General features: G+C 52.2%; 1 protein-coding gene across 3 annotated transcripts in view; it reads left to right on the top strand.

Moving 5' to 3' along the window:
- GATA4 (GATA binding protein 4) overlaps positions 1–13,622 on the top strand; it is an 80,799-nt gene that overhangs the window by 22,993 nt on the left and 44,184 nt on the right. For 2 of the 3 annotated variants that reach the window (XM_049631376.1, XM_049631373.1), the window contains exons 1-2: positions 4,512–4,627; positions 8,346–9,473. In XM_049631376.1, the coding sequence (XP_049487333.1) occupies positions 8,858–9,473 (616 nt within the window). In that variant the 5' untranslated portion in view covers positions 4,512–4,627; positions 8,346–8,857. Of the gene's footprint in view, positions 1–4,511; positions 4,628–8,345; positions 9,474–13,622 lie in introns of those variants that run through there. The other variant, XM_049631374.1, reaches the window with a different exon arrangement.

Raw genomic sequence — 13,622 nt, 5'->3', positions numbered from 1 at the left:
CACAGTCTTTGCCACCTGGGACAGGTGTCTTAACCTCTCCGGTCTCTGAGTTTCTGTTCCTATGAGACAGTAACACCTTCTCTTCCTCCCTCTCGCTCGTCGATGTTGTTTCCTCGAGAGAAAAAAAATGAAATCTGGGAGCGTTCTATAATCTTGAAATGACTATAAAATATTAGGAGCTGTGCCAAAAACTCCAATCCTCACAGCCCGAAGCACCAAGGAGGCGTTCGCCACGGTCTGTGAGCGACATCATGGCTTCACTTTGCAACACCGAATATTTTTAAAAACAAGACAGAATCGGAAAGCGTTGCTGCCTTTGCTCCGTTACATCTGCCAGCGGGTGATGATCACTTCCTGGGGTGCAGAGCTCGGTTCCCGGTGGGAGGGGGCAAGGGTCTCTAGGTCCCCGACACCCTTCCCTCCCCGCCCCTCACAAAGAATTCTGGGTGTGGAACACCGGGCTCTAGGAGGGAAAGAAGGTCTCCGTAGCTTTGCAGCTTAATTCGTTCTGCATGTTTGCATCAGCTGAACGGCCCTGCTCCGCAATTTGGTTCTCCCAGCTCCGCCCGCTTGTGGGGGCGTGGGTTTGCCCTGGGAGCAAGGTGGGCCACACGAGCAAGGCCCGGGAGTCGCAGAGGAAGGAGGAAACGTATGGACCCGGTGGGGGAATTCGAGGGCCCTGTGGGGACCGGAGCCAGCCTACGTTCAGCGCGGGTCACTTTGCATGTCTTGTCATGAGCCCTGGCGCTCTAGTCCATAAGAAGCGTCTACATCTGGGAGGGATTCGTTATAAAGGGCGAGGGGAGACTCCTGTCGCCCCTCTGGTTCTCTCTCCCTATGGGGGTCTCTTGTTCCGATTAGAAGACTTTGGGGGCCCCGTGTTTCTTCAGACACGGTTGGTTTTCGGGTGGCTGTCCGCGGAGGCTGATGGCCGCAGGTTGCCAAAAGGCTTACTAACCCAAATCTGAGATTGTGGCACCTGAGGTTGCGCTCCGTTTAAAATAAGCTGGCTCGGCTCCGGCTAGGAAATCCGGTTACCCCGTGAGGGTAGACCCTCGCTGGTGTCACCGTGAATTCCATCGCCCAGTTTATTAACCCTTTTGTTCAGGGAACTAGAGTTCATTTTCCTCTGTACACTATGTCCAAACACAGCTGTGTCTCTACCAGGGTTTGGACCAGCTCATGTCCGGGAGACCTTAGTGGAGCAAGAAAATGCAATCTATTCTTGTGTCCTGGGGAGATTAAAAAAAATTTTTTTTTAATTTACATTCATTTATTTTTGAGAAACAGAGTGTGAGCAGGGGAGGGGCAAAGAGAAAGGGAGACACAATCTGAAGCAGGCTCCAGGCTCCTAGCTGTCAGCACAGAGCCTACTCGGGGCTCAAACCCACGAACCCACGAACAGTGAGATCATGACCTGAGCCGAAGTCGGACGCTTAACCGACTGAGCCATCCAGGGGCCCCGGGGAGACTTTTTGTTTGTTTGTTTTTAAGAGTGCAGTACATCTAAATAATTCTTATTTGTCTAAAATCTCAGGACTTGACTCTTCATTAGACCCAGGCCCTTAGTAAAAAAAAATTTTGCAGTGTCAAATTTTCCCTCTTGACTATGGGAAAGAAAAGAAAAGAGAACGTGAGTGGTGTTGGGCCACCATCCCAGGCCAGCCCAGGGACATGTCCTTAAAAATAGCCAAGACTCCGAACCTCAAAGCACCCCCTCCCCTTCCCAGCGGCCTCCTGAGCTAGAGAGAAGCCTGGGAACTTAGCGGCAGCCGATAAACCTCCTCCAGCCGGCGGGCCAGCGAGGCCTTGAAATGCTCCCCGCTCCTGGCAACGCGCAGCGGCCGGCCGCGGGGGCTCCCGCCTTGTCCTAGAGAGGGGAGAGGGAGGGGGCCGGGCGAAAATGGAGGCAGGGAATGAGGCAAAATGAAACACCCCCCAAAGGAACAGACCGCTAGCCAACCACCTTCTGGGCCATCCTTGAGCTGAGCCCTTTGGGGAGAAAATTTGGAGCGCCGGGCCCAGAGAAAAAGGCCACCGGAAAGAGACACAAACTTCTCCATCCCAGGCGCATTCTTAGAATCAAGGAATCTTTCAAGATTCCCAGACCTCAGCACACCTGAAGAGCGCCAGAGGGGTGGGGGGGGGGCGTGGGTAAAAGAGCTGTCATGTCCCTTGTCAGAAGATTCGCCCCCACCCCGCCCCCACAGCCGTGAATCCGGGGTTCCTAGCAAGCGAGCGCTTAAGAAAAGCAGGCTTTTCTATCTAGGGTCTCACAACAGCCACAAAAAGCAGGCAGGGCCTGTTGTGCACCCTTCCTTCCCCTCCCCCCCAGGAGACTGAAGGTACGAGAGCTCTGGTGTGGGGGCAGTGATGTGGGAGGCTCGCCCCTGGGCACCCAGCTAATGTGAAACTCAGCACACATCCTGCGCTGCTGGAAGAAGTCTGCCTAGGAGTGGCCTGCGTCCTTGGCTTTGGTGAGGACGCTTGGATGGCCAGACGCTAAGCCCCAAGCCCAAGGCTTGTTGCTAAGAAAATTCACTGCCCAGGCCGAAGGCTCGGCGCTGAGGACCGCGTGTGGAAGGCAGCTCTGAGACCTAAGGCATCGCTGGAGCCACAAATCCCCACTGAGAAAAGAAAGGCCAGAACAACTTGCCGCTCGACTAGCCCAGACTTTTAACTCTCCAGAAAGCCCTCGTAGGCCAATGGGGATGTTGTTTCAGACTGCGCAGAGATCGAGCACCCTTCTCCACCATTCGGCTGAATATGCGTGCGCCCGCCGAGTGTCCTCCCCCAAACCGCCTCTCCCCAGCTCCAGCCTCCGGGGTCCTCAGAACACCCTCCCTCTTAAGTTCCTAGACACCTGGGATCTGCTGCGCCAAATTCTGCAGAGGCGCTGGCGAGGAGTTGAGGGAAGCTGGAGAAGGGTTCCTAAACACACCGCCCTAAGCTTCCGGGGCTCGAAGGGTCCTGGGCCAGCAGCTCCTAGGGGTGGGACGGGGAGGCGTGGGTGCGTCCAGCCGCAGCGCAGACCTTACGTCGCTCCGCCGGGCGCCTCAGTTTTCTCTCCTAGGCTCCGGCCCCTCTGGACCTCCGAACGTTGAGCTCAGGAAAGAGAACTCCCCGCGCAGCCGCGCTCAGTCCTTCCTCCGGGATTTTCCTGAGAATCCCCACGAGTTGGCCACGATCCCTGTGGGGTTTTCCTTCCAATCAGCCCCGCGTCCTACTCTCGTCCTCAGCGCTCAGGTTGCCCTCGCGCAGGCCAGGAATCCACCACTGATTACCAACAGCTGAAGCTGGCGTAGCCCCTTACCCTTCCTTCGCAGACGCACAAGTTTCGTGTAGGATGGTACCCCGGCCCCCTCCCGACCCCTCTAATCTGGTATGAAAAACCTGCTCTAGGGAAAGAAACTCGGCCTTAGTGGGGCGGGGTGGGGGGAGTTTAACCGAAAGGGTGAGAGCCACCGGCCGGGTGTTATCTGGGGCTGAAGGCTGCGGTAATCGATGGGTTATTTTTACGCGGTAATAGGGCCCTGTGATTGCTCTATTAACCTTTAGACCTGTCTGAGGGACTCTCCGGATCGCAGCCCCGCTGAGCTGGGGCCTCTAGGCACTGACGCCGACTACAGACTCATGCCTGCCACCCTCCCCGCCCCCAGTCCTAGGGAGGGGGCTGAGCCTTGGAAGAGCCCTCTCGGCTGGGAAAGCCTGCTCCCGCTGGACTGCCAAGCCTCCCAGGACCCCGCCACGTCCCTAGGATTGGTGCAGCGGCGCCGAAAGCTGCTGGGAAAACGGAAAGATCTGAAGGGAGGAGGCCACAGGAGATGGGAAGCGTCGCCAGGAAGGGGTGCACGTTTTGCATAAATACATAAAACTGAGGGCTGGAGGGCCGCCTTGCGGACTCCCCAGGCTGCTGGGAAGGCGGAAGGGAAACTTTGGTCTCTGCGCTCTGACTTGAGTGGGCCAGTCCCAGGTTTGGTGTCTTTTCCACCGGCACTTCGGGGCTAGCAGGAACCCCGCTATCCATTACCTCCTGGAGACTCGCAGCTAGCCGGGCACCCCTGGTAACCCTGTGCTACACAGCCGATCAGGGGTCTCGCCCAAAAGGTCACCTTCCCGTCTATCAGCGCCGCCCCTTGCCCCGCGAGTCCTGGGCCGGGGCTGGACCAGGACCACCGGGAGGCGGGGTGGGGGGGTGGGGTGGAGGGAGGAGGTGGGGGGGGGACTCCTGAATAAAGCTGACCCTGGGCAAAACTGCAAACCGGATTGACCTCTGGCAGGGCGGTGGGTGAAGCCCTGCGCCCCGACCGGTGGCACTTTAGCATTTTCCGAGATCCGAGCGCCTGGACTTTGCCTGCTGGGGGAGTCTTTTGAACAGCCCCGAAGCCCGGCGCCGAGCGGAGGTGCAGCCTCTGCGGCGCACCCCCGCCCCCCGCCCTTGCACGTGACTCCCACAGGCCAGTCAGCGCTCGGGAGCTGGAGCGCAGGGGCGAGGGGACTAGCGCCGGGAGGTGGGGGACTCGGAGGCGGCCGGCACAGTGGCCGCGAGAGGCACCGCCGCTGCCAAAGCTCCCAGGGCGCTCAGGGGAGCGTGCGCCGGCCCTCCAGGAAGCTCAAGTCCCGCCAGGTACTGCGTTTTCTGTCTTCTCCTTGCTCTTTCCCACCGTTTGAGAAACCCAGAGCTCCTCCGCGCTTGTTTGCCTGGGAGTGGAGAGGTAACTAGTGGGTGGAAAGGAGACGTTGATCACTCCCTCCTCCCCAAACTGGCCAAAGCCCGCTTAACTTTTCGCTTTGGCTTAACAGCTTCTTTAAAGCAAAGTTAAGATTTGCGGGGAAAGCGGAGAGGGATATTCGAAGTGCTTTTGGATTTTTTGTGTGTGTGTGAACTTGAACGTTTTTAATCCCTGCCCCAGCGTATATATTCTCCAGCCCTTGTTTGCACCTCCCCAGGCCAGGGCCTGGATGGTGATGATGGCCGTGCGGAATCACACTGATCAACTGACCCGGGACAGGTCGCACGGAGGGACTCAGGCGAGGAGTGTCGCCGGTCGGTGACTCCGGGGACTCAGAGTGGCTGTGGGAGGCTGCGTAACTGGGCCTTGGGCCCCGGGGAGGCGCTTCGAAGCCGGGAATGGCTACTTAGCGCCCGGACGTTTTATGCCCTTCTGGCCAGCCTTCTAGCCTTCCTGACTGGGGTCCAGAGAGTCAGAACGCCACCCACGAAGCTAACAACCCCACCCACCCACACTGCTTCTGGGTAAAAGTAGCTGAGGGCCGGAACCCGGGAGGAAGGCAGTGACGTTCCTCCGCTGGCCACGGTTAGCTGCCCGATCCACAGTATTATGTCCCTTGGCTTTGGGTTGGGGGGTCCTTCAGGTAGGAGGAGGATGCCCGGATGGTGAACTGCCACCAGGTTGAGGGAACGAGGAGGCCTTTCGGTTGGGAAGCAGGGTGGAGGACCCAAGGCTGGAGGGATTTGGGGCCGCACGGATGGCTTTTCGGGGAAGGTTGGGGAAGCGCCGAAGGCAAGTATTTCCTGTGTTTCTCAGAAATGGAATGGACAGCCAAGAGCAGGTTTCAGGCTTTTAAAGTAGGGTTTCATTTGGGATAACGGAGTGGTGCCTCCTCCCCCCTCCTAAACTTCTGAGTCTCCACGTTCCCCAGCAGCGGACAGCTATATTACTGCTGGCTAGTGTGTGCGTTCGTGTGTGACAGTTTTCTGCGCAGCAGGCCGAGAGTGAAGGCGAGAGGCTGAGCCCAAAGAGCAGGAGTGACCTGTAAATAAACACAGACATTAGGGCAAGTTTTCGATTCTCCCACTATCAGAAATAGATCGGAAAAGGGCCGTGGGCTAAATCACGAAGAAAGCATCTCCTATTTGGTCTGTGAGTTGGAGGTGAACCGAAATGAGTGATCTGGAGGAGAGTGAAAAATTGGGGATCAGGCCTGAGTCCCCATGATGAGGCCAGATCTCTTCTGCCATTCTCAGTAGCTCTCTCTGCTTCCTCCACGGCCAGACGCCTGAACCGAGGCTTAATAACAGAAGCAAGCAGAATTTCTTGTCTTTTCAGAAAGGTGTAGAGGGGTATTTTCTCCACCTTCTTTTGTTCAGTAATCCAATGCCCAGGTAATGTACCAGCCATTTTAAAAAGGCCGAGAATTTAGTAAAGATGAGTGTTAGATTTATGGCATTTTTAGCATTTACATTTTAAAGCTGGTAAATTAGCATCTGTGTGTAAGTTGGCTTGCAAAATTATAAATCTTCCTTCTCTGCAGTTATGTGAGAAAAAAGTATGATGTTATGCATTAGAACTACAGAAGTTGAGTATTACAGAAAATACAATGAAATAGGTGAACTATTTTATTTAAAAATTAAATCCTGAATATTTTATCAAGGTAAGCCTATGTGTTTACTTATTGAAGCGCACAGATTCCTATAAGTTACTAATTTTTTGCCTTCATTTTCAAAGAGTGAAGTTGGTGATTTCAGATAAAAAATTTTTTGTAATATTTTAGTTTTAAGTAATCTCTATACCCAACTGTGGGGCTCGAACTCACAACCCTGAGATCATGAGTTGCATGCTCTACTGACCGAGCCAGCCATGTGCCCCTCAGATCAAATTTTTTGTATCTACCCTCTAGCCAAACTTCTTCCTGGAAGGAAATGTCCAACAAACCAATAATTTGTTGTATAGTTTTGAAAGCAAATAATAAACCATCTAGAAGTTGACATGTGACTATAGAATACAGTTCTATTAACTCCATTATCATTAGTGATGTTGCAAAGATGGTTAAAAGCATTATATAGGTATATCAGATGTAGTGTAGATTAGATTTTCAGAATTTTTTACAATAATTAAGATGACCATTCATTATAGTATGATTATATCTGAGGCATTGTCTTATGGTACATTAGAGATCTGTAATAATAATAACAATAGCCAACAATTATATAGAACTTTGTACCTGTTACAAATTTTATAAAACCCTATTATACTTGCTTTACATATATTAGTTTACAATCCTTACAGTCCTCACCATGACTCCACAAGATAGGTACCTTTAACATTTGCATTTTTGCAAATGAGGAAACTGAGGCACAGAAGTTAAGTAATGTGTCTAAAGTCATTTATTCAGTAAGTGACAGAGCCTGGGTTTAGTATAATAAAGGTCAATTGATGTTTTTGTAATTCTGTGGCAATGAAAAAGAAACCAGTGTTAAAAAGTGGCTGTCTCTTAAGGAGACAAGCGGGAATGTAGTGGTCAGCCTCAAATCCCTGGAGACCCACGGATTCTGTCCCCCAGCTCCTTTAATTGTACTTTGATCTTTGGCAGGTTTCAAAACTTTACGATGCTTCAGTTCCCTCTTTTGTAAAATGAGGAGACACACTTTTATTTGAGGAGCTGTGGAGAAAAAAAAGACCTGAGACAGAGCAGGTGCTTCAGAACACTGAGCTCTTATTTTATCAGAAAAATTGCCTGAGAAAATAGAAACACAGGATACAAGGGCATAACCAAGCCCTACGAACTGTTCTTCCCCTTCAGTTTGTCATTGGTGTTCTGATTTCCCTCCACGGGTGGACCAGTGATTCTATATGGGAAAAAACCCATTCAGTGAATCTGAATGGTCCAGTGAGTAGTTCCACAAAGTGAATTGTACATTTCCCTCACTATTCCGGTTTTAATATCCAATCTGCAAAATCACTAAAATATAACTATTTGCCAGAAACAAATGTCTCGTCTGATTTGACTTCCATATGGTAGTGTGGATGGATAAGAGATTTCACAATCCTTTTCACAGAGATTTAGCAGACACTATGCTCATGTGTAAACATTTAGACTCTACCTCTAGTTTTAATAAAAAGATTGCAAACAAAATTTTCTTAAGTTGCTGTTTTTTTTAAAGTTTGTCATTGTGTTTCATGGGCAATCTAAAGTTTTTTCATGGCCAGGGACGCTTAGGGTTGGGTCAGGGAACAAAGATGAGCGGTATTTCTTGGGTCCCAGGCATTCCGGCGAAAACTGAAACCCTTAAACTTATCTGTGACAAGAGTCTTTCCTGACAAGCAATACCAAAAAAAATTGACTAGGTCACAGTCAATAATTACATGTCTAATAACCGTGAAGCCCCACTTCTCTAAGGCTCCCCTGCCTAGGCTTCCCTGGGGCAGTCAGACCCCGCGGGCTGAGAAAAACAAAGACCGCAGCTTCCTTCGGAACTTCGTGGCCTCCAAGGCTGGGCGCCGAAAGTGGCGATTTCTTTGGTTTGCGGTGCGGGAGAAGCAGCCGAGCACAAGGAAAGTGGGCTCCGGGTGAACTTGTGTCCCTTTTTGTCGTTCTTCTAGGACCGCGGCTGCGGCGAGGAGGACAGGAGCCAACCCAACCCTCCGCATCGGAGCCAGCCTACCGCACCCAGAGCCGGAGTCTGCGGGTGTCCTGAAGAGGGTGCGCAGCCACAGCCACCGGCGTGACCCGAAAGCCCGTGCCCCGTACCGGCGCCCAGGCACTACCCCGTGTCTTCTGCCACTCGTGTAGGCGCTCAGGACCTCTAGGCCCTGGGGTAGATCCCGCCCCTTCTCCAGCACCTCCGGGAAGAACCAAAAGTTCAATTTGGGATTTTCCTGTAAACAAGAGCCTAGAGTGTTTTGCTCGATGCTGGATTTAATACGTATATATTTTTGAGGGATTTGCATTTTTACTTTTGATTTTGGATCTTCATTTACGTGACAGCCGTCACCTGTATATTATTATTATTATTATTGTTATTATTATTATTATTATTATTATTCTCTCCCCGCCTTGCGCCTTGACTCGCGAGTGAGAGAGAGGACTCGGAGGCGGAGAGCTCCCAGAGGCCATGTACCAGAGCTTGGCCATGGCCGCCAACCACGGCCCGCCTCCCGGGGCCTACGAGGCGGGCGGCCCTGGCGCCTTCATGCACAGCGCGGGCGCTGCCTCGTCTCCCGTCTACGTGCCCACGCCGCGGGTGCCCTCCTCGGTGCTGGGCCTGTCCTATCTCCAGGGCGGAGGCGGGAGTGCCGCGTCCGGAGCCACCTCTGGCGGCAGCTCCGGCGGGGCCCCGGCGGGCGCCGGGCCCGGAACCCAGCAGAGCAGCCCGGGCTGGAGCCAGGCGGGGGCCGAGGGAGCGGCCTACACGCCCCCGCCTGTGTCCCCGCGCTTCTCCTTCCCGGGAACCACCGGGTCCCTGGCCGCCGCCGCCGCCGCCGCAGCCGCCCGGGAAGCCGCGGCCTACAGCAGTGGTGGCGGAGCGGCGGGCGCGGGCCTCCCCGGCCGCGAGCAGTACGGGCGTGCGGGCTTCGCAGGCTCCTACTCCAGCCCCTACCCAGCCTACATGGCCGACGTGGGCGCGTCCTGGGCCGCGGCCGCCGCCGCCTCCGCTGGTCCCTTCGACAGCCCGGTGCTGCACAGCCTGCCCGGCAGGGCCAACCCCGCCGCTCGACACCCCAACCTCGGTGAGTACTGAGCGCAAGTACCCGGGCCCGTTGGCTCCCGGAACAGGCTGTCCCGAACACTGCTTGGGGGCGTTTAATTTTCCACAAGTGTGCGTATGGTGGGGAGCGGTGGGGAGGGGGCAGGATGCGTGAATTTCCAAGGAAAGGAAAGTAGAAGACAAGCTGGCGGCCGCGGCACGTTTGGTGGTGGTGAAGGTCACAGCCCCAAGAAGCCCATATTCTGTTAGGTGAGGGCAGGCCTGCTTCCTAAATGCTTTTCTGAAAGAGAGAGGACTGCAGGGTGCAGGGTCTGAGTGTGTCCCCAAGCAGCCCCGACGTCGGGTATGTCTGTGCGCCGTAGGTGAGCGCTGGCGGCCGACAGGCTCCACGAAGAGCTGGGAGGAGCAGCCCCGGCAGCCCTTGATGGACAGCACTAGCGGTCGCGGGGTTTCTGTTCGCATTTCCTCTCGGCCCTCCCTTAGGGTCCTCAGCAGGGAACTGATTACATTGGCTAGGGCCCAAGATCTTCTGGGCCATTTGGCGGCCCAGTTGGAAGATCCTTCGGAGTGGCAGATGATTTTCCTGTCGGGATTTCACACCTGGAACAAAGGAGGGACTGGAGCAGCGGAGATGGGTTGAACGGAGGCTAGCACCTTGTGGGTGCCTCGGGGCCACGGCGTTCTGTGCACTTATTGTGCACTGCGGCTGGTATGCCGCCGCACTTGTGAGGGGTGCACTGAAAGCGCATGCCTGGTCAGCGTCCAGGAACTCGGGAAGCGCAGAGGGGCTTCTTTGTAAGACCTGACTTAAATAGACACTTTGCAGCAGCTTCCGTAAGTGGAGCGTCCTCTTGTTCGGAGGGCCGGGGTTAGAAATAATCTAACGGGCACGACTGAATATTTCCTGTGAATGTCAGACCCGGCAAGGACGGCAAGCCTGTGCTACCCCGCTCCGATTTACAGTTGAACAAAATGAAGCCTGAGAAAGGGTCCGGGTGCTTTGCGCTGGGAGAGAAAAGGAAGTGGCAACCACTAGTTCAAAATGGAAAAAAACAAAACAACACCTCTGGTCTTGTCGAATTTCAGGAAGGGACAGGATCGGGTTGGTTGGAGATGGCTTTTGGGGGGGAGGTGAAGTCCAGACCCGAGAAACAAAGTTAACGTTTACTGACTACCTACTAAGTGCTAAATCTTTTCGCATTTGTTCTCACTTTGAAGAGTAAAGCCTGTCCCTCCCAGGTTTCCAGTCTTAAGCTGGCTCCGAGAAGGGTCCCGGCTTTGAAGAGTTTTTTAAATTATCCTCTGACCCTGGGTGGCCAGGGAAGGTCCCCAGGGGGGTGCAGCCAAATACACATCCCAGGTAAACTGATTAACCGTGGAAGTGGCGCCGGGGCTGGGTCTATAGCTCCTAGTTTCCCCCTCCCCCTCTCAGGGGAGCCAGACGGCACCCCCTGGGGGAGGAGGGGCAACTGGCTCCGGAGCCTTTCGGGAGGCCCAGAGTGAGATAGCTGGCCTGAAGTATCTCCATACAATGGCAGCTTGAGGTGGGCGTGTTGGGGAGGGGGTGGGGCGCTGTGGCCCCGCGTTCTCGGAACTCTTGCGTTCTCTCTGAAACTCTAAGAGCGCACTGTACCCACTGTATGCTAGCCAGTTTGACAATACATTATATTAGAAATAAATAAAACTTTCTTTAGAACTTATGTTTTAAAACAGGGAGAAATGGTCCCTCCCCATAGTTCTGCTTTTTGAACTTGTGGGAGGGAGTGGAGAGGTTGCTTTCTAACCCCTATCACCTGGAGTCAAAAGATAAAGATGGAGGATGCTTTTCTGATCAGGAGAGTTACAACCGCAACAATGTTAAAAATACACACACACACACACACACACACACACACACACACTGTGTGAATGCACACAGTACTTAAATTCTAAAATGTAACCCATACCAGCTAGGAAGGTGCTGAAGTCAGTAATGTTTCCCAAATTAAAGGATCAACAAATGGTAAGCTGACCTCCACGGAGCACCTCATCATGGAGAAGTGTGGCCTGTCTTCCCAGTACTCTGCTCTGTGCCATTGGTTCAGGAGGTCCCACCTGAAGACAGCCCTTGGGTCTGGCCTAGCAGCTGGATTGGCTCGCCTGGACAGAGCCAAGTGTGTTAAATGGTCAAGTCAGGAAAGCTTCCCTGTTCTCTTTGTGAGGGAACATGAGGCATGCAGAGCATGTTGGCATGCACGTTTTCAGCGTGTTCTGCAGGTGGCACTTACATAAAAGCCAGCTAAGTTAAAAGCAGTGCATGTAAATAAATATGCTTTTTATATATGTCCCTCCTATCACATGGACCCTCCTGTAAATGCCTGGTAGCTGTCTCAAGGACCAACACTGGCACATTAGCTGATGCTGAGTGATAGGAGCATGGTGATAAGTGATTACTGATTCCATGAGATTTATCGAGAGCTTGCTGTATGGAGCTGCCATTGGACTCTCAAACGGTAATACAGTGTGGTGGTATGGGACAGGCAAGCCTGGATTCCATTCCAGGTACCCTTGTGATCCTGGGCAAGTTACTTACCTCTCAGTTTCCTCTCTTGTTCTGTAAAACGTGATAATCATAACTGCTTTCGGTGTTGTCTTAAATTCGAAAAATAAGGCAGTGTTTGTGAAGTAGTTGGTTTTGGCTCCTCATAAGTGATGGCTATTTTATTAAATAGCTACTCACTATCATGCAGAGGGATGTATTTTTCTGATTTTCTTAGGACTGAGGGGTTTCCCAGGACTTGGGATTTTTAGTGCTAAACCTAGGACAGTCCCCAATAAATGGGGATGGTTGGTCACCCTAAAGACATGAAAATGGGTAAATGACCCAGTAACATGCTGCAGGAATGAGCTGAGAGAAAAGGAGAGAAGACAGAAGTGGTTCTTTCTTCTGTCTAGGAATCTGGAAGTCTTCACCCAAGTGGTGCCATCTGCATTTGGTCTGGAAGGGTAAATAGGAGTTTGCCAGGAAAAGCCAGGCACCTGCTTTTTGAAAAAAAGGAAAAAAGTTATACCCTCATTTGCCATCACATTTTGTGGTACCATGAAATGACCCAACACAGCTTGGTTTTTGTGTAAATAATATATTTACGACCAGAGGTAAAACCACAGAGACTAACTCACTCTTCACCTCAGAAACTGCTTTCAATTTCAATGAAGAGAACTAAGAGAACAGCTTTATTTTTTTCATGAGGTATTAATTGCCTCAGTTTTAACAAGAGTTAGTATCTTATGTTGGTTACTGGAAAAGACAAAAATCAAAGTGATGAAAGCTACCAAGGGCCTCAATAAAGACCTGAACTTAGGTTGAAAGGAATTATTCTGCCTTGACGGCAATGTATATGAACTTCAATTCATTCCAAGTTCAATATGAACCTGACCCTGAAACAACTGTTGAAATCATTAATGAGGCTGCATTAATGGAATTATGTGACCTTACTGAGGGCAGGTACAGAGTCTTACTCATATTTAAGTGCCAGGCACATGCTGAGCACTTGGCAAATATTTATTTGAGTAGAGATCTAGGAGGTACTCACCACAGTACTCAGCCCAGGTCAACACACACACACACACACACACACACACACACACACACACACACACACAGTGGCTGCTTCAGAGGTCCATTGGAGAGCCTCTGGGTACAGTGAGCAGGGTGGGAGAGGGTTCTGCAACCCTTGTGACCACCTGCGCGCTCCCCCCCCCCCACCCAGAACTGTTTAGGGAGGAGAAGTCACAGGGTGGTTGAGAGAGAGAGAAGGACCGTGTAAAAAAACCTAAAAGGTACTTTAACGTTTAAAGGCCTTTTATTTAACGTTGTGTTCCTCCAGGCGAGCGGACATTAGGTTTGGCAAGAACACTTTTTCACACGTGATTGTAGTTGTTGAAATGGAATATGGAATCTGGAATATGACTTATCTTAATAACACCCCCTGGGCACTGAAAGGGCTTAAGGAGGTATGGTGTTGCCATCTGCCAGTGGAGCTGGGCAGGGAATTTCTTGCATTTCAAGGGCTAGGGTCCATTGTTTGTGTGCACATGAAATGGCTAGAGCAGGTAAGATGACTGTCTCCTTTTAAAGAACCCAATGAGGGTAGTTACGCAGGTGTATCAATTTTTCAAAACTCAGGATGGA

This window comes from Panthera uncia, chromosome B1 (assembly GCF_023721935.1).
Source record: "Panthera uncia isolate 11264 chromosome B1, Puncia_PCG_1.0, whole genome shotgun sequence".
NCBI lineage: Eukaryota > Metazoa > Chordata > Mammalia > Carnivora > Felidae > Panthera > Panthera uncia.
The sequence above is the reverse complement of the archived record's forward strand: the minus strand, read 5'-3'. Positions and strand labels throughout refer to the sequence as shown.